Source organism: Eschscholzia californica, unplaced genomic scaffold (assembly GCF_041429995.1).
Source record: "Eschscholzia californica isolate CP2 unplaced genomic scaffold, dmEscCali1.0.p SCAF_6, whole genome shotgun sequence".
Classification (NCBI taxonomy): Eukaryota; Viridiplantae; Streptophyta; class Magnoliopsida; order Ranunculales; family Papaveraceae; genus Eschscholzia; species Eschscholzia californica.
The window spans coordinates 11,398,513-11,421,217 of record NW_028238483.1 but is presented as its reverse complement, the minus strand read 5'-3'; the positions used below and the strand labels follow the sequence as shown (position 1 = coordinate 11,421,217).

Below are 22,705 nucleotides of genomic sequence, written 5' to 3'. Positions count from 1 at the left end.
AACTCCATTCAATTCTATCAAAAGCTTTAGGCATGTCAAGCTTAAGACCAAAGCAGCTTTTGGCTCCCTTAACTTTTTTGAATGAATGAATGAGTTCTTGGCTGATGATAATATTATCAGTGATTTGTCTACCAGGAACATAGGCTCCTTGGAAAGGAGAAATAATGTTTTGACTTCAACTTGGTATGGGTGGTATTGGAAGTTAGAGAAAGAAGATGAGGTTTGTGGAGAAAGAAATTGAATCAAAGATTGAAGTGGGTAAAAGATCAATGGATGAGTAGGCAGTTGATGTCGGCTATAAGTAATTTCCAACTTATCTCAAGACAAACATAAATTGATTCTTTTTGTTTTATCAAGTTAATTTTTACATGATTGAAGGTGGAAGATCATAAATTTCTTGAAGTTTGGCTTTTGTAATGGTGCCAAAACATAAACCAAAGAAATTAGGGGGAAAACACAAGAAGATGAAGATAATTACTCCGTACCACTTTAAGGAAAACAATTTTTCCTAAAACAAAAAACGATCCAGATTCATTTTCAACATCTAATAACCATAACCTAATTTTCTTTTCCCTGGAGGAGTGATGGTGGAGGTGACAACGGTGGTAGATGAAGATGTTGACGGCGGATGAAGATGGTGATGAGAAAGAGGAGAGATAAAAAAATTAATGGCACGTGAAAAAAGAGAAAGAAAAACATAAAATAAGAAAAAAAGAAAAATAAAAGAAAAAGATATTTACAGAAATTCCACAAGGGCAAAATCAAAATGTTTGGCAAATGTTGGGGGCCAAAACAAACTGCCGGACACAATTGGAGGTCAAAACAAACTGTCTGACACAATTGGGGGCCAAAAACGGCAAGTTGGTCACAAATTGGGGGCCAAAATGGAATTAACCCTTATTATTTTTCAAAAGAATTATTTGAATTCAAATTTTATTTCTAATGGCCATATCTTTTTTTTTTAGAAAGAACTGATCCAATAAAACCAACAGAGTATGTACAAAAGGACCGTTCCTACTCCAAGATTGGACACACAGATCGCCATTCTTGTGGAGTTCTCAAACTTCTAGTATTCTTAGCAAGTTCATCGGCTTTGCTATTAGCAACTCTATTTACATAAATACAAGAGAAAAGTTCAAAAGATGGACGTAAAGCTTTGATTGATCTGATCACATCGTGGCTAGTCCAGTGAGCTGATTTTGTATCTCCATTGATCGCCTTGATGACATTGCTTGAATCCCCTTCTACTATTAGTTTCACAAAATTCATCTCTTTGGCCATGGATATAGCTCGAAGAGCCGCCAAAGCTTCCCCTTCATCTACTGTTCTACATCGAATAAGTGAGGATTTCCCTGCAATACACATAGAATGAGAGTTGTGAAATACTATTCCTGTCGCTGCCTCTTCCGAAACCTTTATGAATGATATATCAAAATTGCATTTGATTGTGTTCGTTGGAGGGGGATTCCAGAGTGTGGTGGTATCCTTGCAAGTGGTATTCTTTTTCGGTGGAACCAACTTTTTGATTTGGGTATGCACAAGGCTTTGAATCCTGGTAATACAGTGAGACACAGATGGAGTTTGTTTCTGAAATAAAGCTTCACACCTAGATTTCCAAATCAACCACCATGAAGAAATGATGTAGATGACAGATTCATGAAATGTATCGTCAAGAGATAAAAGTAATTTCATGCTTTCAATGAAGGTATCCTTTTTCAGTGCCGCAATACGAACTGAGATTGGTAGGCCAAAACAAACTGCTCTAGAGAAGGGACACTCGAAGAAAATATGTTGCCAACCATCATTCTGTCTCTTGCAAAGTTCACAACACCTGGATTCAATAGGAATGAATTTGACAAGTAATTCAGCTGTTGGTAATGTGTTGTTGGATATTTTCCACAAGAAGAGCTGAATTCTAGGTGTACAATTGAGTTTCCAAAGTTGTAGCCAATACTCGGACTACTGAAGTTCTGGTTGATGATGTTGTGTGAGGATATTGTACATGGACCTGACTGAATACTTCCCTGATTTTGTGTGATTCCAGTGTATACTATCCTGGATGTTAGCTTTGATAGGAATAGATGTGATTTTCCGAGCGAGATCTTCAGAGAATAATTGAGTTAATAATGTTGAATTCCATTCAGGTCGGGGATTATGGCGAATAAGTTGGTTCACTGTTTGAATCGGATTCCTTGACTCAGTAATGTTTAATGGCTCAGTGTCAGGGATCCATCTATCCAACCAAACATTTATATTCTCTCCATTACCAACTTCCCAAATTGTTTGTTAGTCTACTGCTGGCAAAATTTTGAGAATACTTTTCCACCACCAAGAGGAATTGTGGGTTCTGGCTTTCCTTATATCTGATTTAGGATAATATTTGGCTGAGACAAAGTTGGAGAGAAGAGAATGTGAATTAGTTTTGAGTCTCCAAACTTGCTTAGCCATGAGAGCAATGTTGTCCTTTTTCAAGTCTCTAAAACCCAATCCACCTAAAGACTTCTTTTTAGTGGGAACAGACCAAGCCTTCAAGCATAAACCTCTAGAATTCTTTTTCCCCCACCAAAAGTCCCTTTGCAGGGATTCCATGCTCTTAATGATCTTCCTAGGAATTTCATAACAAAGCATTTGGTATTTTGGGGCAGCAGAGAGAGAAGATCTGATGAGTTCTGCTCTCCCTGCCTGAGATAGTAATTTTGATTTCCATTTTGCCAATTTGGATTGCATATGCTGAAGAAGATTATCAAAACTTTTGATTTTAGATTTCCCTATGAATAAGGTATTGCCTAAGTACCTTTCATCCTGACTCATTCTTTTAACCTTCATAATCCTTGCAACCATTCTTCCTAATCTATAATGTGTATTGAGACTGAAGAAAGGGTGCTTCTAAAGGCACCGGGCCAAAAGGCTGTTAGCATCAAACTCTATTAGCACCAGACCCAACTACTCCTTTCTCTGTTAGCACCGTCCAACTATGTAGGCACCGGTCAAAGTAAAGTTAACCCTAACCCCTCCATCCATCTCTCACAAAATCTGAAAATTGGGAATTCCAAATTTTCTCTCTCTAAGCTTTCAAAACCGAACTTGTCGATTAAGAATTGGTAATCTAATGACCCTTGGTACTGAGCAGTGTGAAGAGTGTGATCCACAATTTCCGAAGTAACAGAGAGTTTGGTCGATTAAGAATTCATATGCTAGAAGCTATCTGCTGTTATTGATTAATTTCTTAGCAACACAAAGAATTATTGTGGTCAACATATTCTCTGTTGCAGGTATAGAAAGGCCTCCAGGTCAAATGGATCCAAAAGCATACATGCTTCAGAAGTTCAACGCAACCGCGCGGGGCGAGTTAGTTTTCATCAATGAACATGCCCATTTACATCTCACGCAATTGACCTGAATATGAATAAAAGTTTTGGCCTTTGATGTCTACAGTCTATATGTTTTTTAATCCGAATGAACATATTCTAGCTTAAAGAAGAAGTTAACAACCTAATATATAGATCAGAAATGCATCAAATAGATGTTGTTTAAAGTGTTCACATGTACTGGTACTTAGATCATGATTGACAATTTATCTTGTAGTTTTGAACTAAATTTGTTTTGGAAGAAGAAGATGGAAGAAGCAAACGAAGGTGAACGCCACCCACATTAAAAATTGGTGCTTATAGAGAATTCGGGTCAATGGCCATTGACCCGATTCAATAAATTTTCCGGATGCTAACAGCCTTTTGGCACGGTGCCTTTAGAAGCAACCGTGAAGAAAATGCCTGATTTTTGGAAATTTATTACCTGACCTGACATCCTTCCAAACTGTTGGAGCAGAGTATAAAGGTTGTGCTCTTCTTCAATTCCCAATTTCATGAAAATCAGGCAGTCATCTGCAAACAATAAGTGACTAATAATAGTTCTTGCATTAGAGTGTTTGAACCCTGATATTAGACCTTCTGATTGTGCCTTATAAATTAGCCTGCTAAGTACCTCCATGCATAAGATGAATAGATATGGAGACAGGGGATCACCTTGTCTCAGACCTCTAGCAGGAGAGAAGAAGGGGGATGGCTTACCATTGAGTAAGACTGCCATGGTTGTTGTTGATATACATTGCTGAATCAGAAAGCAAAAATGTGGAGAGAAACCAAGATGTCTGAGTATTGCGAGTAAAAAAGACCATTCAACTCTATCAAAAGCCCTGGACATATCTAATTTGAGACCCATGTACCTTACCTTTCCCTTTTTTGTTCTCATGGAGTGAATTATTTCATGAGCAAGAATGACATTGTCTGTAATTTGTCTCCCTGGTAAGAAAGCAGCTCACTAGGAGATATAATTTCATTGAGAAGTGGTTTCATTCTATTAGAAATAAGCTTGGAGATGATCTTGTAAGTGGCATTACACAAACTAATTGGCCTAAAATCATTCGGTGTCATTGGATTCTTGGTTTTAGGAATCAGGGATATATGAGTTGTGTTAAGAACTCTAGATATCTCTCCATTTTTGAAAAAATCCTGAACCATTGCAATGATGTTTTCCCCAACTACGTCCCAATTTTTTTTGGTAAAATATGGGTGAAAACCCATCAGGACCTGGAGCTTTGTCCCCCTTCATGTGTCTGACTACTTCAGAGATTTCTTCATGAGAGGGGATCAACATAAGCTTTTCATTGTCTTGGTAAGAGATTTGTGCAGTGAACAGTTCAGCAAGAACAGGATCTGTAGTAGGATTGGACGTTTGGGCTACACTTTTGAAATGGTATGAAAGTAATTCTTGCATTTCATGATGATCAGTAATCCAGTTGTTATTCTGACCATGTAAAGCTTTGATATGATTTGTTGCCTTTCTGGCCGAGGCAACCGCATGAAAGTATTTTGAGTTCTTATCTCCAAGGCTGATGGACATGTCTCTGGATTTAGTTTTCCAATAATGTTCAAGTTGATTATAAGTTTCTTCCATCTGTTTGATACGAATGATCCTCTTAGTGTGGTCTATCTCATTGTCAATCAAGGAATAAAGACTTTTCAACCTTGTGTTAATAGAATTGAAGTAATACTTGTTCCACTTATTAAGCCTATTTCTAACTTGTGACAGTTTGGAGATAACACACTGTTGAGGTGAATCCTCATTGGGTATCTCCCAAGCTCTGGTGATTTCTACTTTGCATTGTGGATCTTCAAGCCAACCACTAAAGAATTTAAATTGCTTCTTCATGATGGGTTCAGTGTTAGTTTGAATTAGCAAGGGTCTGTGATCTGAGGCTATAAGAGCAAGATGTTGAATATGTGTATTAGGGAACCACATATTCCAATTAGAGTTGGCTAAGCCCCTATCAAGTCTCTCTTGTATATTGTTAGGACCCTCCTTCATGTTGTTCCAGGTAAAAGGATCTCCAGTGAAGCCTTGGTCAATAAGTCCAAGATTCTGAATCTTACTGCTAATAAGTTGAATGTCTCTATCATTTGGTCTGGTTCCCCCTACTTTTTCATTTACATCCAAAATGGAATTGATGTCCCCAACCAAAAACCATGGAAATAGATACAGATGTAAAGAGTCAAAGCTTAATTGAAGTCTATCCCAAGGTTCCAGTCTGAGTCTCTTTTCAGGATGACCACAGAAGAAAGTAATGTGCACAGTGGAGCCTATGTGAAGATCAGTAACAGAGGCATGAATGAAGTTTGTGTCTTTTTGAATGACATGAACATCCCAATTATCAGTCCAAGCCAGACAGAGACCTCCTGAAAGGCCTTTGGAGGGAATTAAGACATGAGTTGACGCGTCTATTCTGTCGGGATGGTTAGGTTGGACCTGCCTTCGGGGTTCAGATGCCCATGGGCTTTAACAAACTTAGGTGTTCCTGATGGATTTCGGATTCTCGGATCCTTAATTCCCATTTTGTACGAAAAGTGCCAAAAATCTGAAGACAATTATGGACCAAATCACTAGCTGCAATTGGAAACTCATATTGCAATGATCCTCGCAACATTATGTGAATAAATAAACAATATTGATCTTGCCATCTTCGCATGGTAGACTCTGCCACTTAACAATGTCTAAGAAGGTGTGAAGTAACATGAACAAGTGTGAAGAAAGATTTGATTGTAGCAATTCCCAAAAATTCTTCACCAAGAGCCGAAGTATCAACAAGACCATCTCCAATTAAGATATCGATATAAAAATATGTAGTTTTGTTGTGACACTCAAAAGATACCTTCTCACGTTCATCTTCGTGAAGCTTGTAAATTATAACTCTTATCATAAATTATCAACTTAGAGAATACCACAGTTATATCATCACAGAAAATCAGCATTGCAACTGAACTATATCGTGTAGCAATAACCATTGTCTTATTTACTTCTTCCTTGACTCGAAATAATCGAGTAGGTGAAAAACCTCTTAGGAACAGGTGATACGCAAACTCAGGAGTATTGAATTGGTCCACAAGTGTTCCCAAAATAAAAACTTACAAGAATTTTATAGTAATCACTGATTTCAACCTGTAGAACTATATTTAATTTATAGTCGAACAAGATCTCGAACTTTGAATTGGAACAAATCAATTCTTTGTTTTGGAAGATGGGACTCCATGAAATATGATACAGAATTTACTTTTTCAAGCCGATTAAATGGACCATCTTGCCATTTCGTTAAAAATATATACATCGAAAGATGTTGATGCTAAAGGATACTATGTTTCGAAATAAGGATTTCTTCTGCTGGAATTGCATATGAATCAAATAAGTGTTATGGGCTTATGTTATTCAAAATCATGGTAAGGTTTAAGTTACTTTCTTTCTTCACCAGCATTAGAATAATTTTGTTCTTTTCAAGAACTTTACCTTTAATAGTATCGATCACAGGGTCGATGAAAACTTAGATATTAATCTTCTCGATTCAATTTTTGCTTCGATGGAAGATAAATATTCATCCAAAGGAAAAAAAAAACATACCTGAAAATACTTTTCAATTAAGTCTAATCATCTATGAATTTGTTTCCTTGATCAACGAGTCTCAATTGCATATGATTGAATTTTTCTTAGACTCTCTCAGACATGTGTTGTTCAACGACAAAAACACAAAAACCTTATAGCCGACATGAACGTTTTGATTTTTGAACAAATCTTGCATGTGTTGAATCCAGAAATCTATGTCAAATTGATGAAGAGTGGAATTTTCGAAACTTTATTAGCTGTTTCCTCATCTTTTCGATCAACATAGAATTGACGTGCATCTCAAATAAGATTCAAACATAAATGTGAATTTTTTTGTCAACATTCAAGATGAGATGTATAAATATTTTTTTGCATTAGAGTGATAGTTAATCTAGACTGAAATACTATATTCCTTTATGAAGGATCTGGTGGTTTAGGAGGCATGTGAAAAGTACGAAGATTTTGTGTAGTCGAATTGGTGGGGATGGTAAAAGAAAAATTTGTGGTTTTTGTACCCTAATTTTTTAGGCTCATGGTATCAACTGATGTAGATTGTTTGAGAAACGATAAAGTAATGGAAGCCATCATTAGAATTACGATTAACTAAACTAATTTGAGCTAAATTAACTAGAAAAAATTGCAATCAAGATAATTTTTATTCAATATTCGAAGATGTAAATAACAAGGACAAATTGGACTCCTTTTGTAGAGTTTTAGACACTTCTAGATTGACACAAACAAAGAAAGAAATAACAAGAAATAACTACTAAACTCTAGTTTACTTGATTGTTACTTATCCTAATTTAGAAGCAAATAAAATACCTAAACTCGAAAAACTCCTAAATAAATAAAACACCTAAACAAATAAATAAAACACCTAAACAATTGGAAAATCTTAATTCTAGACCAAGGTGACTTGTCCGTGGGAACCATCATTGCCATAGTCGAGGTCCATGCGGCTGATGGTCTCCATCGGACAACTTTGTTGCTAAATCTGTTAAATGGGCGACTTTGCTCTTAATATGACGCAGGGGTGGTATCAGGTACCCGCTATTTGGATTTAAATTAAAACCTTTTACGCCGGTTCTGGAAACTCACTCTCATATCCGATAAGAATTTATTACCATATTACCCTATTAGACCCAATAAGATTTCAATATTATTTGGTTATACCTGACATGTACCCGACGCCTGACACCCGACTTTTGTAGGTAACTAATTGATTCTTTTGCAAATTTTTAATGTCTTAAACACATAAGAGCATCTCCAAACGTGCTCTATTTCGTCATAAATAGAGATTTTGGAGCTCCAAAGGCTCCTCTACTTCTCTATAATGTAGAGAATGGTGAATAGTGAGCCTTCACACTTCTTTATATTATAGAGCTGATTTGACATAATAGATTTTTGGACCTTGGTTGTCATATAATTTATACTTGAGTCCTTAATATCTTTTATGAATTGACACTTGTGTCCTATTACTTTTGTATTCTAATAAGCTAATAATACTATTTAATTAATTTTATAATTATAAATGGCCATAATTAAAATTTTATTAATAAACATAAAATACGTAACAAAATACAAAATTAGATAATACATAAGATCATATCGTCTCGTAGAATTTAATCATTTTTCTAAGACCAAGTATCACCTCGTCTTGCATAAATGCTCAACCAAAGCATTTCTTAACGCGTAATGACCCTCTTTATCTTTGATTTTTTTATGTATTTTTTAATATTAGTTTATATTTTCGTAATTTGTAGTAATGTACGCATTGTAATATCTCTAAGATTTGTAGTAATGTACGCATTGTAAATTGTAATATCTCTAATATTATATGTATTTTTTTTAATATAATGTTCTTATATATAATCTAATTTATCAAATTTTAGAAGTTATAAGTAATAAAAATAATAAGTTATTTTTAAAACTAATAAAATAACAAAGATGTCAATATAGAGACTTGAATAGTGTTTTGCGTTTGGAGTGAAACTCTATTTAAGGAGTGAAAATATAGAGATTATGCCAATATAGAGGTTGGACGTTTGGAGATGCTCTAATGCGCATTAATTATGTTCTTCATAGGTATTTGAGTTACTCACCTAGTATAACATACCTAATGGGTAATCAAATGTATTTAACTGTTAATTTCATAGCAAGTGAATCATATAGTACTTTTTCTTAACTACGTTGTTATAAAATAGGGTTGTTTTTCAAATAGCCCCAAGTTTGTGACCAGCTTCATGCCTAGCCCCATACTTTATTAAAAATACTTAGATGACCCCCTTTTGGAGTTACCATTATAACTTCGTTAACTAGTCATCACTCTCTCTGCCACCTCATCTTCTTCATTGGCGAAGGTCGCCAGCTAAATTTCCGGTCGGCGACCTTCAACTTTTTTTTCTCTCTCCTCTCTCTCTAAATTGTGTTTTTATTTCTCTCATCTCTCTCTCTCTCTAAAAAGAAACTCTTCGCCGGAGTGTTTAGAGAGAGAGAATAAGAATTTTTTTAGAGAAAGAAAAAAAAAGTTTGAAGGTCGCTGACCGAAAATTTGGCCGGCGACCTTCTTCGGTGAAGATGATAAGGTGGCGAGAAGATGAGGTGGCAGAGAGAGGTGATGAGATGAAGGAGAGAGAGTGATGACTAGTTAACAAAGTTATAACAGTAACTCCAAAAAAGGATCATCTGGATATTTTTGATAAAATAAGGAGCTAGACAGGAAGCTGGTCAAAAAATTGGGGACTATTTGGAAAATAACTCTACAAAATAACTAAATTTTTGAGTGAAGTATAACATTCCTCGATAATGGTAAAAATGATTAAACAAAGTCTTAAATAACTAATAAGTAGTCCATAGCTGACAGACATTATAAATTTTGATTCTGAAATCTTATATTAGAGAATCAGATGCGGATTTGTTAGCACCCGGAACGGTGACATTTAATAGGTTTTGGTTATAAAAGTACTAAGATAGTGGAATCACAACGGACTCGTTGGCACTTGTAATATTATCCTATAACACTATTCAAGTTTGGGATTTGTATCTATTTGTTTGTTTGGACACCCATTGAACAGTGTACCGCTATAAATAAGTTATACAGAGTCATCCCGTTGTACAAAGTAAAAAGACAAAGAAAAGCACTAAAGACCAACATTTCCTTTTAAACTACAGAGATTATTTCAGTTGTTTCCTAGGAAATAGGAATACCATTTTTTTCTTCAAACAATGACAAGTATGTGTGCCTGGAACCATTCTTGAAATCCAAAATTGGGAACTTCACTATCTCATCTCCAAAGACTTCCCTTTGATTGATTATTGCCTGTGTCTCCTGTCCCATGACTTTTGGAAAGTTTGAAAGGGAAAAAAAGTAATGGTACCCCAACTTTGACGAGAGGAAATGAATTAGTAATTTGTTATTTCTTTTTTGAGTTAATTCCTATATGGCCCCCTACTTTGTGACCAGCTTCCTTTATGGCCCCCTTTTTTTCGTAAATTCAAATATGGCCCCCTATTTTCAAGTAAATGTCATTACTACCCTTCTTAATTTTAAATTTAAAACATTTAAAAAACATTATTTCCACATCACCCCTCTCTCTCTCTCCACCTCATCTCTCTCTACAACTCACCCCTCTCTCTCTCTCTCTTTCCAACTCACCTCTCTCTCTTCCAACTCACCTCTCTCTCTCTCTCTCCAACTCACCTTCATCTTCTCCGATTAAGGTCGCCGGCCGGAAAATTTTCCGGCCGGCGACCTCCAAAAAAAAAAAGTTTTCCTCTCATCTCTCTTTCTCTAAAAACTCCGGCGAAGGGGGTTTCCCTTCGCCGGAGCCGTGAACAGACCAGATCTGGTCTGTTCACGGCAGACCTTGAAAGAGATGAGAGGAAATTTTTTTTTTTTTTTGGATGTCGCCGGCAGGAAAATTTTCCGGCCGGCGACCTTAATCGGAGAAGATGAAGGTGAGTTGGAGAGAGAGAGAGGTGAGTTGGAAAGAGAGAGAGGTGAATTGGAGAGAGAGAGAGAGGGGTGAGTTGTAGAGAGAGATGAGGTGGAGAGAGAGAGAGGGGTGAGGTGGAAATAATGTTTTTTTAAATGTTTTAAATTTAAAATTAAGAAGGGTAGTAATGACATTTTCTTGAAAATAGGGGGCCATATTTGAATTTACGAAAAAAAGGGGGTCATAAAGGAAGCTGGTCACAAAATAGGGGGCCATATAGGAATTAACTCTTCTTTTTTTACTCCTGCTATGTGACAAACTTCTTTTTTATGGTCTCAGACTCTCCCACCTTTTACAAGAGGAAATGAATTAGTAATTAGTTATTTTCTTTGACTTCTTGTTTGTGACCAGTTTTTTGTCCCTTAATTTTCGGAAATTTAAAATTGATTTTTTTTTTTTTGTAAACACTGTTAGTTAACTTTAATAGTTAATCTTTTTTTGTTTGCATTCTTTCCTTCTTATAAAAGTGATTTTTTTAATTCAAAATTGACCCCCTTTAGAATATGGATGAATTCCAAAAAAAAAAAAAACAAATTTTTTCAGAACAAACTAGGAGGCAAAATGGAATTCATTTTCAGAAGTTTTAAAAATATTAAGGACACCTCATCTCTCCCCACCTCATCATCTTCTCCGACGAAGGTCGCTGACTGACCAAATTTTTCGACGACCTTGAAACTTAGAAAAAAAAAAAATTAACCTCTTTTTCTTCTCTCTCTAGTCTCTCTCCCTATATCTCCAACGAAGGGGAGGAACCCCTTTGCGGGAACAACCAGACCGGGATCTGATTTTCAACATGAAACCAGACTGTAATCTGGTTTCAGCAACCACATCTCGATTTGGTTCAAACCAGATCGGGAATTGGTTTCAGAACAGTCTCATTTTCAAACCAAACCTTCATGGTCTGGTTGCTCTAACGAAGGGGCTCCTCCTATAGAGAGAAAGAGAGTAAAGAATAAAAAGAAATAGAAAGCAGAGAAAGAAGAAGAGATTAATTTTTTTTTTTTTTAAGTCTGAAGGTCGCCATAAAATTTGCACGGGCGGCGACCTTCGCTGAAGAAGATGATCATACGACGAAAGACGATGTGGAGGAGAAAAGTGATGAAATGGAGGAGAAAGGGAGAAAGATAAGGTTTCTTTAATGTTTTTAATTTTTTTTAAATGAATTCCATTTTGGTACCTATTTTGTTCTAAAAAATTTAGAATATTTGGAAATCAACCCATATTTAAAAGGAGATTAATTTTGAATTTACAAAATCAATTTTATACAAAAATGTAGTTATGGAAACAAAAAATTAACCATTAAAGTTAACTCACAGTGTTAACTAAAAGAGACCAATTTTGAATTTACGAAAAGTAAGGGACAACATAAAAAGTTAGTCACTAACTAGGGGCCAAAAAGAAAATAACTCATTAGTAATTAAAAAGAGTACAGGATTTTAAATCTGAGAGCTTGGTTTGAAGAAGTACTAAAACCAAAGAGGTTATTATCAAACCAAAGCTTGAGAAGAGTGACCTCGTTTTCCAAGGTTTTGGTTTGTGAACCCTAAACCCTATCTTTGCTCAGTCTAGTTTTCAACCGAACATCTCAGTCAAATTACAACTGATGTGAATAATAGGAGGAGGAGAGAGAGAGACTTTTTTTTTTCGATGAGAAATGGGAGAGAGAGACTTAGAGCATCTCCAATGGGACACTCAATCTCTAACACTTAGGGTGCCACATAGATTTTTTGGAGTTTTTGTTAAAAAATCATCTCCAATGGAACACTTTATTAGGCACTCTAATATGAGGTGGACACATTTATTATATAGTGTCTAGAGAGAGAAACTCTAAAATGAGAGTGTCTACTTGAGACTCTCTAAGTCAACCAATAGAAAATCTTGCTTTTCAACTACTTTTTATCTATTGAATTGAAGAGGGGCATGTGTATTAAGTATAGACACTTTAGAGATCCCCATTGGAGACCTACAAAAATTAGAGTGTCTCTATATTGACATTTAGGAAAAAGAATCTCTATTGCCCCTAGACAACTAAGACTTTTAGAGTGTTTGTTAGAGTGTCCCATTGGAGATGCTCTTAGAGTTACTAAGAGCATTTGACAAAAACAACATGCAAGAACTTCATTTCTTGTTTGCTATTCGAAAAATCACCTACCCAGTGAAGACTTCCATGCTATTGTGATACCTTACATCTCCATTTGACTTGTTTTTCCTTTTGAACTTGAATCTGTCAAAGAGAGACTGTCTAGCCGCAAACTATGTACCCTACCTGAAACATTTTAAACCCACCACAAAGAGTTAGTTAATACACAGATTTTAGCAAGAATAAGGTAATCTTGTATTTGGTGTACCAATTCAATAAGTTGATTCGACGAGTCTCTTAACTGAGTCACTAGTTAAATTGGTCATTTCTTTGATTTATTCTTAAATCAATCAAAAAAACTTTCGTTCCAATTAATAGAAAAAGACTAAAGAAGTAAACCGTTTAATATATTTTGTATTTCTAACTAATACTTACCATTATGTAGAACAAATGATTCTTAGTCGAAACTCACTACCATTTAAGATGGGAAAGAGGAATTGTATTCCTTTTGAGTTTTCTAATTTATTAATTAAAAATCAATACACTTCTTGATCCGGTAAATCAGAATGTTTGATTTAGAAATCAGATACACGATAAAGAAAGAATATTTTAATCGAGACGAGCAATTCCTCTTTCCTTGAGACAATTGACGTCACACAATTACCGGTATTTGTCTCTTAAGATATAACGATTAACCTTTCGATTCAATGGTATTCGAATAAAAAAACAGTCAAACTTGATAGTATAACCTATGTCTTGATGCAAATAGACTGTACTTACTTCTTATGAAAGTCCTGGAAACTCTCTCAAATGTTCTTAGACTCTCTAAAATGAACTTCTAACAATACTTAATACTCCGGAAAAAACGGAATGCGGTTTAGAATTCATTTGGGTCCTATTTATAGAAAATGAATATTTACATTAATGAGGGACACATCTCTTGGGTTTTAAGGACATATATGTTAGGGAAGTGTGACTTATAATCTAGGAGCTTTGGCCAAATGACTGTAAACCAACTTTTCCTTTTTATCGTTTAGTCCCTAAATTAACCAAACTTCGTCCAAACTTTAATTTAAGCATCTCATTCATTCGTTATTAGATTTGAGTAATATTGACTCTAAACATAAGAGACCAACAAGCACTACAAAAATACGGACTAGTTGTAACGGCTTAAAGCCGTTACAACAAGGGAAAAACCGTTACAAAAAGTGTAGTTGTAACGGCCCAAAGCCGTTACTATTTACACCTAGGCCGTTACAATAAGTGCCGTGGCAATAAAAAATGTAACGAGCAGAAGCCGTTACAACTAGTTTTATTGTAACGGCTGTGCTCTTTGAAGCCGTTATAACTGAGTGCGTGGGAATTGTTAACGGGAGTCAATTTGTAACGGCCGTGAGGGAGGACCAGCCGTTACAAATAAATAGTTGTAACGGCTTTGAGCCGTTATAAATGTTTGTTTTTTTTTAAAAAAAAAGCTGCAGCAAAATGTGAAAACCAGCAGCACTATTTTGCTGCTTTTACTTGCTGTACATTTCTCTGTTTCAAAACCATAAACATTCAACCCAACCACACAAAGCTTTAAACATTCAGTTCAATCACCAATAACTTTAAACATTCAACCTGACCACACAAAACCTTTAAACATTCAACCCAAACACAATATAGAACTTAAGCTAAACAAGACGAAAATATATAGACAAGATGATGAATTAAGTAGTAAACTACTTTATAATGTCAATATGTTTCACAAGATGTCGATAGTTGTTTATCTGAGTACAATATCATAAACTAAACTAGTGGTTCAGCTCCCTAACTGCATTTCAACTACTTACGAAATAGAGATAACAAGTAGGTACTAGGTGATGAAAGATTTCATACGCAATGAGAGTTCAAGCAAAATCTCTAATCGGTGTGGATCCATCATTGCGCAAAACGTTAAAAACCCTGCCAAAAAGATGAATATATACACATTAGCGCATTTAACATGACATTAAGAATGGATCCAACCCAAAACCCATCCAAAAACAAAGGTGAATGTTCGGTACTTTTAGTTGTATAGTGAATTAGAACTCAAATTGATAATATGGACAGGGACTAACCAACAAAGATGGGAAATTTCAAACCTTTCAAGATATAATCTACAAATAACAAATACCCACATGAAAAGATGCAGAATCAAACCCCTTAACCACATACAACAAAACATAGCATAAAACGTAATTCAGCAAATGCAAAATTCCTTTATACTCATGCCACAACCATACCGGTCACAACACAAAATATAGGTTCTAAAGAGACTGATATATAGAACATGTGCTCAGTTTGTCCACAGATGGTTGATTGTTCTAAAACCTCCATGGTTCAGTGGTTCCCATAAATGTTTACCTTGTTCACTATAATACAACAAAAGTCGAAAAAGTGAAGTAAATTCTAATGTGTTGGTGTTATGACTTAACTGAATTCGAGTGGGTAGTGTTAGTAGAGTGATGATGGGGTTAGAGAGCTAGACTTAGTAGTTTACATGGCAAATTCAGATGCAAATGGAATCTTGTTGACATCGGAATCACATAACCTAGACTTAGTAGTTTACATGCCAAATTCAGATGGTCATCAAAACAAATTCAAAAAACAATACACATATATGGGAAATCATGAAGGAGAGACCAAACCTCCAAAAACATTGATCAAAAAGTTGCATGCTCCTTCAATAGTCACCGCTTCTGTAATACCAGAAAAGTTGTTTATAAAAGCCTAAACCACGTATTCACAAATTAAGGACTACAACAAGATGGTTGAGGAATTGAACAAGAAGAAATTGAAGAAGAAAACATGCTTACAGAGTTGTTGTGAAGATTCTGAAGTTGATGGCAGTCGTTGTTGTTGCTGAATGAGTTCCATAAGTGCAGCCATATCTCTTCCTTGTCTCTCTTGTATTTCACGCAGCTCAGCCAATTCCTTTCTCAGCCCGTCATTTTCTTTTCGAAGACCTGAAGCACCACCCGAGCTTGAATTTCTAAAACCTGCATCCGTAGGTGCGACAAAGGGCATCATTCGGATTCGCCCACGTGACTCTGGTGGCATATGACTTCCGAAAACATCATTTGGACCAGGGGCGTCGACAAACTCGCTCGAGCTCTCGCTTCGTCGCCTCTCCTGATCTTCCTCCATCAGCTCCTGTTAACATTACATGCGCTTGATTACCTATATAAGATTGAGTTCTTACACATTATATGAACAAAATAAAATTTAATTGAGTTTAATTAAAACTTTACAATTAAATCTGCTGTCACTTGGTTAACGCAAGTTCCATCCGCTTTTAATCTAGTCTTGTTGAACATACAAAATCGACTAGGCTGAGTGCCATACTTCTTTTTATACTGCAAATATACAAAGTAAATGACAATTATCAATTTCAAACAAAACCAACCGAATTGAACCAAAAATTGTAAAAGAAATAGAAAATTTTACCGCATGCCCAATTTGGGCCATAGATTGACGCCCTCCAACATAAGGATGGTTTGTCATAGCTTTGTTTTTCTTGTTGGTCTCAGCTACCTTCTGTATATCGGAAGATAGTACATTGTTAGTACCTATGAAGTAAACTCAGTGTAGCTATTAAAGGAAAGACATATTTACCATTACGTCATCCCTACACCAATATCGAATTAAGCCAAACCAATCAGTAGGGTCAACGCCAGGAGGGATATTTGCTCTGCACTCAGCTATATTAGGAAGGTGAGGTGTAAAATATTCTCTCTTAACTCTTGCTTTCCAAGTTCTCCATCTTTCTTTGAGTTCCTTCTTAATCCATTTTATAACTTCTTCATTCTCAAGGAAATCAAAATACACCTTTAAGAAAATAACATGGTAAAATAATTATATATGAAATAAAAAAAAAATACTATACTATAACGAAAATGTAGGAAATATCTACCCTCAAGTCCGTAATTGTGTCATTGATGGCAGCAGATTCCATTTTTTTCCCATTTATCATGAATCAGAGGGAATCGAACTGGATCTCTAACAAATGAAGATATATAAGTCGCTAAGAACCCGGCAATCTTTCCAACAGGTCGAAAGCTATCATCCCATTCAACTGTGTATTTCTCGCCGTGATCCAGATCTTTCAGGAATTTCAATAAATCTCGTCCCCTCCCCTTCTTAGAAGGTTGAGTAGTTCCTCTATCAGACATCCTGTACAAAATTGGTCAGTTCACTTGTAACTGTATCTAAAACATATCTAATTATCCCATCTAATTGAACCAAAATTGAAAGAAAAAATACAATCGCGGAAACTAAACATTTATTCATTCATTAATTTATCAAAAACCATACAGATTGTGATTAAACTCATCATTAAAGGAAAAAAAGAACAAAACCAAAACTCTTCAAATTCTCCATCTTTGGTCACGCATTTCCAGACGATCCTTTGAATCTATTAGCTATCTCCATCACATGTTACGTTGTTTACATCTTTGTTAATGTATTCGATTTCTTCATCATTAGCATCGTGGCATGCAGGTGCAAGAGTTTGCTCGGTATCTGGTATAGGGATATTCATGTCGTAAATATCTCTAGGTCTATTGTTCACCACAACATGCCAATCAGGTTCAGTTAGATCTTCAACATAAAAAACTTGCCTAACTTGAGACGCCAACACATAAGGCTCGTCACTTTGAGTTGGCATAATACGATTGAAATTAACAAGTGTAAAACCTAAATCATCGATCTTTACACCTCTTCTTCCTCTGTTTGTTTCCTTGCAGACATCAACCCAATCACACTTGAATATTACAAATTCACATCCCGGTCCATACGTGATTTCAAGTATCTCCGTGACACGTCCATAATATGTTAATATTGCATCAACCGGATTTGAATCTCTTGCACTTGAGCCACAAGGTTGATTTGCATCGACCGCAACACCATAATTCTGTGTTTTAGCGTCTCTCTCGTTTGCAACAGTTTTGAAATTGTATCCATTAATTGTATAACCTGACAATTTTACAGCACGTGGGTGTATGCCATTGACAAGGTTGTCAAGTCTTTCTGGATACGGTTGTTTAGATTCTTTAAGATCTTTCACAAGTTCCTTAAACCAAGCACCGTACTCTTCTATGTGTTTTCTTTGAATCGCAGTATCATCTAGTTTACGATAGCGAAGCTTCAACTCTCTTTTGTGTGCACTGCAAAGAGGTTGCGTATTTTCATCATCTCTAGTAAAATACACTTAGAAAGACTTTCATAAATGAAGTCATAATAGTTAAAATGATACTTACTTGACATAAACGGAGGCATCATTGTCGTTTGACAAGATATAATGATGAATCTAATTACGTTCAGCAACATCCAGGTTCTTAATATTCCGAACAGTTCCAATCGGATTGTCGTCTGTGTACCGAGGCGCTACGTTAGAGCGTGTTTCAACGTCACTCATGTATCTTGTCATAAACGTGACACTCTCGTCGACAATATATCCCTCGGCAATAGAACCCTCTGGTTGTGCTTTATTACGAACGTAACTCTTTAAAGTATACAAAAACCTAATCGCACAAGTACCTCATTAGACAAGTAACACACGAGTAACTAAGAAATAAATTAATTAAACAAGAAAAATAAATACCTTTCAATGGGATACATCCATCGATATTGGACTGGTCCACCTACTTTTGCCTCTGATGCCAGATGGATGGCTAAGTGAACCATTATATCGAAAAAACTTGGTGGAAATATCCTCTCTAAATTGCACATAATAAGTGGAATTTTTTCTTCTAATCGCTTGTAATCTTCAACACTACCTACTTTTGAACATAACTCACGAAAGAACGTGCTGAACTCTATTAATATAGAGCACACTTTTTTTGGCATAACCTTTCGAATCGCCAAAGGTAACAATTGTTGCATGATCACATGAGAATCATGACTCTTCAAACCAATTATCTTTTGTTGTTTAAGATCGATACGAGTAGAAATATTTGATGCATAGCCATCCGGAGTTTTGAGATTCTTAAAAACATTGAGAAACAACTCTTTACCTTTTTTGTCTGTAGAATAACATGTGGCTGGAAGGGTACATGTACGAGATCCCTCCTCTTGTTGTGGCCAAAGTTCTTGTCTAATACCCATATCTTTCAAATCCAATCTTGCTTTTTTATTATCCTTTGATTTTCCATCAAAATCCATAATGGTACCGAGAATACTGTCACAGATGTTCTTTTCAATGTGCATAACATCTAGGTTGTGTTTAAGCAGATTATCTTTCCAATACGGCAATTCATAAAAGATGCTCAGTTTTCTCCAGTTACCAGGCATTTTGATGGACTCGTCATCTCTTCCTCTTTTTCCAGGAGCGCGTACACTCCTCTCCAGTTCCCTACCAAATTCGTGTGGTATGTCTTTCAGTTTTTGAGTTTGAAGATTCAAATCGATTCGAATTGACTTTGATTCCAACAATCCATGCAAGAGTGAATATTCAAGAATTCCTATAATGTAGATCTACTAGACTAACACACTTACACTTACAGAGGTTAGGCGTGGAATTTCACTACATCCTAATGTATAGCTTGCGACTTTGAATGTTTATTAGTGAATAGCAACTAGTTTTACAAAGACCTTAGTGAACTACGTCTTGAACTTGGTCCCCTGAGTTGTAGCTATCACACAACTCAGTTGTGTTTACTTCGGCCCTGAACAACCTGGTTTTTACGTGTGATCCAGAGAAGTCGGTCATTATGACTGTTATGCCAATTAGGGTTTAATGTGATCAATACGAGTAATCCAAGAGAAGCAATAGGAAATAAAGAACAATCAAGAATAGAACACAGAGATTTACGTGGTTTGGTTGGTGAGACCTACTCCACGATGACAACGGCGCGATGATTTCCACTATGATAAACAAACATGTTTACACAAGAGATTTCGTGAGATTGTGCTACTGATATCTCCTTAGAGTTTAGTTTATATAGCCACTAAAACCTAATCCCACCGCCTCACCTACTCTCTCTCTACAACCGACATTATACATGGATATGCTAACACTAATGACCGACATAAGCCTAGCTTCGCATTCCAGCTCTGTCTCAAAGTCCAGCTCTGCCTCGGAGCCCTACTTTGCATACCAGCCCTGTCTCAGTAATCAGCTCCCCTAACGGGTCCAAAATCCACTTGTAAGCGGGTTGGCGTGTCGTAAACTGGGTTCGATACCAATCCATATTCGAGTCACTTGTAACAATTCTCCACCTTGATGACTTGAATATGCTTCTCTTGACTTAAATTTGCCATCATCGTAGCTCAACGCCTCTGATCCATCGTCGCTCCAGCCCTGGTAGGGCTAACATCTAGAGATTCCAGTCAAGTCTAAGCAATGCTTAAACTTGAAAGTTGTAACTGCCTTGGTTAGCATATCCACTGGATTATCTGCCGTAGCAACCTTCTTCATCGTGATCTTCCCTTCTTCAATCACGTCTTTGATAAAGTGATACCTGACGTTAAAGTGTTTAGTTCTCTCGTGATACATTTGATTTTTGGTCAAATGAATAACACTCTGGTTGTCGCAGTAGATCTCTGTCACCTCCTGCTTCAGGCCCAAATCCCCAACTAAACCACTCAGCCATATTGCCTTCTTCACCGCCTCTGTTGCTGCCATGTACTCAGCTTTCATTGTAGACAGAGCTACCACTGACTACAAAACTACTCTCCAGCTAATGACACTCCCGCAAAGTGTGAACATATAGCCCGTCAGCGGCCTTTTCCTATCAAGATCCCCTGAAAAATCCGAATCTACAAAATCTAACTACTGAACCAGAAGTGTCGGCCCTTCTGTTGTAAACCAGCCCAAGTTCCGCAGTTCCTCCCAGATACCGCAATATCCATTTCACAGCCTGCCATTGACCTCTCCCAAGTTTGCCCATGTTTTTTTTTTATAATGATAAGCGGGAAAAGCTTGAACCGAATACAAGGAACCAAAAAACCAAAAATAGCAAAGAAAGCAAATTACATCAATTTATTACATTAGCCCCACCCTTTCCTCATTCGCACTGTCCCACTAGAGTCCGCATTAACAATGTGAACTAATTCCGCTGGTATTTGACTAATATTCAAGTGAGTGACCCCCCGGTCCGAGCTTCATCTTCGACAAGAAATCAACAGCTTGATTGGTTTCTCTATAAACATGAAAGACCCGAAAACTCCGAAATTGGCTCTGAAGCCTCTGAACTCTCTTCCACAAACGACTCGCTCTCCATGGCAATTTCTGATGTGATTTTGCAAAAAGTAACTTGATATTTATCGAATCGAGACCAAGTTCAACTTCCTGCAAACCGGCACTAATCGCTAACTCCAATCCCAACTCAACTCCCTGCAGCTCATGCATAAAGATAGTTTGTCGATTAAGCTGGCCAGTGGCTGCCCTAACAACAGTCCCCTCCGAATCTCGAATAATAGCTCCATTCCCCACCTCACCTCATTTAGGGCACCATTAGTATTAATCATGTATTTCCCTGTCATCGGCCTAATCCATTTGCATGAGGTATAGTCCGATTTTTGAAGAGAAATGGTCAGGTTCCAACGATCGATGGTCCTCCGGTTCTATTCTGTTTCTTCAATTCGTTTGGTAACTGCGTTCAACTTGATCCGCACTTCATCACAAATAGTGTGGATAATCAGCCCCGGTGACATGACATCGCTTTAAAATACCTTGTTATTCCGCTCCTTCCAAATATGATAAACATAGGCATTTAAAAGCAAGCGCCCCACTCGAGCAGCAATAAAGAGTTCACCAAAGTGATTAATACACCACTGTAATTCCTCTTCCCAATCAACAAGACATATTCTCTGAAATCCCATCTTGAGTAATAGCGATTTCCATGTGTTCTTTGTTACCGAACACCCAAAGAATAAGTGGAAATCCGTTTCTTCATCTCCCCCACAAAATACACAAGAAGTGTCTATAACGATACCACCCGGTGGCAACACTAAAGAAATCCAGCTCAGGCGAGGAGGTCCACGGGGTCGAATTGGTTCATACGTCTCTTTGAGAGTAAACTCTCCATTCTGGCTAGGCATTGATGCACCCGAAAAGGTTGCACACCCAAGCGGTGGTATCAAGTAGTAACCGGTAAAACCGGAGTCGATCCAAGGATAGGTTGGTAGTCCGGGTATCAGGAGAGTCTAGCCCACGGTCTACGAGTCACTCACTATCTTAGACTAAAAGGAAAAGGAACAAAGAAAAATGGGGGTTTTGATCGAATAAGCAATGAGAGAATAAAACAAGTAAAACTAAACTAAACAATAAAAGTAAACGGGCGAGAGAGATTCGAGAGAAGTGATGGAGGAACAAGAGTCGGGAGACGGTAAGACTCGATTCGGGCAAACATCGATCGAGAAGGATACTTCGATCCACAAGATTGAAAGTAACAAACAGTAAGTATCTACTCGCATGAAAATGTAATTAACTTCACCCACATTGACAATCCTAAGCATCATGTGTCTAACTAAGCATAATCGATCAAACATCACTAAGCATCGACTATCAAACTTATACACACTATCTAATGAATTGCAAATGAACAAGTATGAAACTAAAAAATATAATACGTCAAACTAAGTATTATCGATCAAAGGTTAGTAAGTATCGATTATCAAACTAAGTATGCATTATCAAACTTTGTGTCAATAGACGATTAAGATCAAGCCTTCTAGTTTA

General features: G+C 36.6%; 3 protein-coding genes across 3 annotated transcripts; all 3 read right to left on the bottom strand.

Moving 5' to 3' along the window:
* Positions 1-1,014: 1,014 nt before the first annotated feature.
* On the bottom strand, positions 1,015-2,841 carry LOC147531719 (uncharacterized). The gene is made up of 3 exons (XM_086649809.1): positions 2,319-2,841; positions 2,009-2,102; positions 1,015-1,831 (listed from the first exon to the last, which is right to left on the bottom strand). The coding sequence occupies exons 1-3, from the start codon at positions 2,839-2,841 to the stop codon at positions 1,015-1,017; spliced, it is 1,434 nt and encodes a 477-aa protein (XP_086505935.1).
* Positions 2,842-16,262: 13,421 nt separating this feature from the next.
* Positions 16,263-17,195, bottom strand: LOC147531718 (uncharacterized). Its single transcript, XM_086649808.1, has 4 exons — positions 17,016-17,195; positions 16,645-16,851; positions 16,471-16,560; positions 16,263-16,379 (listed from the first exon to the last, which is right to left on the bottom strand). The coding sequence occupies exons 1-4, from the start codon at positions 17,193-17,195 to the stop codon at positions 16,263-16,265; spliced, it is 594 nt and encodes a 197-aa protein (XP_086505934.1).
* A 1,066-nt stretch (positions 17,196-18,261) lies between these two features.
* Positions 18,262-18,843, bottom strand: LOC147531717 (uncharacterized). The gene is made up of 2 exons (XM_086650451.1): positions 18,626-18,843; positions 18,262-18,545 (listed from the first exon to the last, which is right to left on the bottom strand). Exons 1-2 carry the CDS (start codon positions 18,751-18,753, stop codon positions 18,332-18,334), a joined length of 342 nt encoding a protein of 113 aa, XP_086506577.1. The 5' UTR covers positions 18,754-18,843; the 3' UTR covers positions 18,262-18,331.
* Between the last annotated feature and the right edge of the window lie 3,862 nt (positions 18,844-22,705).

Excerpts from the sequence above, each read along its gene's own strand:
- LOC147531717 (XM_086650451.1), bottom strand. The coding sequence starts at position 18,753 with ATGTGCAATTTAGAGAGGATATTTCCACCAAGTTTTTTCGATATAATG. Across the intron at positions 18,546-18,625 it reads TGGATGTATCCCATTGAAAG|GTTTTTGTATACTTTAAAGA; the intron begins GTATTTATTTTT and ends TTGTGCGATTAG.
- LOC147531718 (XM_086649808.1), bottom strand. The coding sequence starts at position 17,195 with ATGTCTGATAGAGGAACTACTCAACCTTCTAAGAAGGGGAGGGGACGA. Across the intron at positions 16,852-17,015 it reads CTTCATTTGTTAGAGATCCA|GTGTATTTTGATTTCCTTGA; the intron begins GTTCGATTCCCT and ends ATTTTCTTAAAG. Across the intron at positions 16,561-16,644 it reads GATATTGGTGTAGGGATGAC|AAGGTAGCTGAGACCAACAA; the intron begins GTAATGGTAAAT and ends TCCGATATACAG.
- LOC147531719 (XM_086649809.1), bottom strand. The coding sequence starts at position 2,841 with ATGGTTGCAAGGATTATGAAGGTTAAAAGAATGAGTCAGGATGAAAGG. Across the intron at positions 2,103-2,318 it reads TTCCTCTTGGTGGTGGAAAA|ATCTCGCTCGGAAAATCACA; the intron begins GTATTCTCAAAA and ends TATTCTCTGAAG. Across the intron at positions 1,832-2,008 it reads TCAGGGAAGTATTCAGTCAG|GTGTTGTGAACTTTGCAAGA; the intron begins GTCCATGTACAA and ends TATTGAATCCAG.